The following is a 2,742-nucleotide window of genomic DNA, read 5'->3' on the forward strand; positions in this document are numbered from 1 at the left end:
AGGGCAACATTTGTAGTAACTGTTAAATGAGAAACTATTTTGTTCTGTAAGCCTTCATCTTAAGTGAGAATTAACGGTACAATTGGAAGAGCGTAGTCAATCAATCTTCCTGCTTTTAGTTCACAAATGACTTTTCATTGTATAATGAACTAGTACCAAAAAACACGCTTTCTACCACCAAAAAATAAGGTAATGTAGCTTAAAGCTGAGTTATCGCTTAACTGCCTGGATTCCTAAGAGGCTACTGATTTCCAATGGATGTGACTTGCTTTAAAACCAGAACATGTTTTTTAATGGCTCACTCCTTTGCTCAGAAATGTACCATACCTTGTTTTATAGAGTTATAACATATCATCAGTATACACACTATTTCATGGTGTCTTCGAGTTTAAAGATATTTAATTAAAAAATTTGAAGAATATTTTTTTAATTCAGTAATTATTTTTATTGATTCTTATCCACACGAGGCTTCACCTATTTCTCACCTTTCACAATACCTAAAATCAAATAACCTCAGATATTAAACACACACACACCTCAAGCACATGAAACTCATTACACTGTTTTTGAAGCTATAATAATTGTACTAATAAAGACTGACTCTAAAGAACTAAAAACTTATTAGGGCAGGGTTTAAGTGGTACGTCTCACAAGGCCAACCAAACTGGCAGCAACAATATGCCAAGTTTCCTATGCTGAACGAGTGTAAACAAGGAAAAAAAAGAGCTGGGGGTGGGAAGAAGGCAGGCAAGAGAATAACCCTCAAGATACAGCTTTACTTCTAAATTTTGCCAGAGTGATAGCTCTTCTCAGTACGTTCAATAACCCCTGTCACTCTGACTATTTAAACACCACAGGTAGGTGTTCAGGAAACTACTTAGGCTGCAATCCCTGCCCAAAATCATCCCCAACGTAAAAGACACACGTGGGGATCACAAATGCTTCTTTAATTCTAAAGACTATCTCCTGCTTCCAGCGCTTCAAAGAGTTTTCTAAACATCTAGAAACTCAATTCTACTCTTGCCATAGCAATCAACTTTAAAGATAATAGGACCTGAGTTGATATTATACAGAAAAAAAAAAATGTACACATCAGCTTTGGTGCAGCCACAGCTACAAAGTTCCCTTAGTAAGATGGGCAACCAGGATAAGGCTAGGCGAGGAGTAGGATAAAGACTAGGCTTACAGTCTCTTTTCTGGCACTCCCTGAGGCATTCAGTGAACATGGGATAAAGGGGAGGTTGATTGTGCAAGTGATGCCAAGAGAAACAAGCTTCCACATGTCAGGGGACTGTATGCCCAACACAGAGAGCAAAGGGCACTTCCATCACTGCTTTTTGACCAAAGAAACATTAGTTGCTTCACCTGAGATCTTTTGAAAGGCAGTCTAATGGTCTCCACTCCATCCCTCACCCTGAGTGAACTCAAGAATCCCTTCTCAGAGAACAAGGGGAAGCCTTGCTTATCAAAAATAGCAAGTGCTACTTCCAAACCTGAAGAACACTCCTTTACTCTAAGTATGATGGTCTCCTGCCCCAATTCATACTTCTACACGGTGACTCCAAGCCAAAAACACTTGGTTCCAGCCTAAGTCAAGTTCTCCATTTTCCCAAACATCTACCAACCCAACTTTCTTTCAGAGAAGCTCCACTCCACTCGTGGCGTTCTGGAGGCCTTTCCTAAAGTTCTCTAGTTGAACCCCAGTGCTCCATTACCTTCATAAAGTTCCCTCGCCCCAAGATAAGCTCCTTTCCCTCACTTTTCCTAAGGTTTCCCCAGGCCCTGCCCCAGATCTAGCACTCCCTATTAGTAGATCCCACTGTTCCATGGCACAACTCTCTTCGGAAAGTAATCTCCCTCATCATACTCATTTCTTCTTCCCTATAATATTCTCCCCTTTTTCCTATCTGTCCTCAGATGGGGACAAACACACCACACAAATTATCTGTTCTTCTTCTTAAATCTCTCCCATGCCCCAAGTCCTTCCATAGCATCTAATTCTCCCCGGAGTTTTCCCACATCCCTATCATCCTCAGCCCCTAACTACTAACCCCAATCTTTTTACCCACTCCCCTAATCTAGATTTCCTGTGCTTTCTACTCTCAGCCAACACCACAGCTCTCTTCTTCCTAGGTCTACCCCTATGCCTCAATGCTCCAAGTCCTTTCCCCTCTTTCTACGTTCCTCGGCCCCTAGTTCTCTGGAGAACCCCAGGAACCCCGCCCCCCCAATCCCTTCCGTCCTTCCTGTCCCCAACTCCCTTCGTACGCCCTCTCTAGCGCAGCCTGGCCCCCAAATTTCTTCCCATGCCCCCAGGACACCCCCACACGCCCGCCCCGCCTCAGGAGGGGGTGCCCCTCACTGCCCGCCCGGCACGCCCTGCCCCGGGCTCAGTGTCCCTTCCCTCGGGGCCCCGAGGCCGTTGCCAGCGCTAGCGCGGCGGGGCCGGCTCACCAGTTGGTCATGTCCAGGAAGAAGGCGCAGCCGGCGGGGTTGAGCTGGAAGCCGAGCAGTCGCTGGAACTCCGAGATGAGCACGTCCTTGTCGGTGGTGCCCAGGCAGCTGAACTTCTGCATCAGCTCGGGATCCAGGTCCACGTCCATGCCCTCCATGGCGGGGGCCGGACACCCGCTTCCCCGCCTCCTCACAACCTAGCCGCCGCCGCGCTGCCGGGCCCGGGGACCGGGAGGGGGCCCGCTGCTAGCCGGCGCCGCGACCCCGCTCCTTTGAGGTAGGCCCCGG

General features: G+C 47.3%; 1 protein-coding gene across 3 annotated transcripts in view; it reads right to left on the reverse strand.

The window, feature by feature from the left end:
* The window catches only part of ILRUN (inflammation and lipid regulator with UBA-like and NBR1-like domains), a 135,444-nt gene extending 132,702 nt beyond the window's left edge, over positions 1-2,742 (reverse strand). For 2 of the 3 annotated variants that reach the window (XM_023724778.1, XM_023724777.1), the window contains exon 1: positions 2,455-2,736. In XM_023724778.1, coding sequence (XP_023580546.1) covers positions 2,455-2,612 — 158 coding nt within the window. In that variant the 5' untranslated portion in view covers positions 2,613-2,736. Of the gene's footprint in view, positions 1-2,454 lie in introns of all 3 variants that reach the window. The other variant, XM_004389833.1, reaches the window with a different exon arrangement.

This window comes from Trichechus manatus, unplaced genomic scaffold, assembly GCF_000243295.1.
Source record: "Trichechus manatus latirostris isolate Lorelei unplaced genomic scaffold, TriManLat1.0 scaffold00261, whole genome shotgun sequence".
In the NCBI taxonomy this organism is placed as follows: Eukaryota; Metazoa; Chordata; class Mammalia; order Sirenia; family Trichechidae; genus Trichechus; species Trichechus manatus.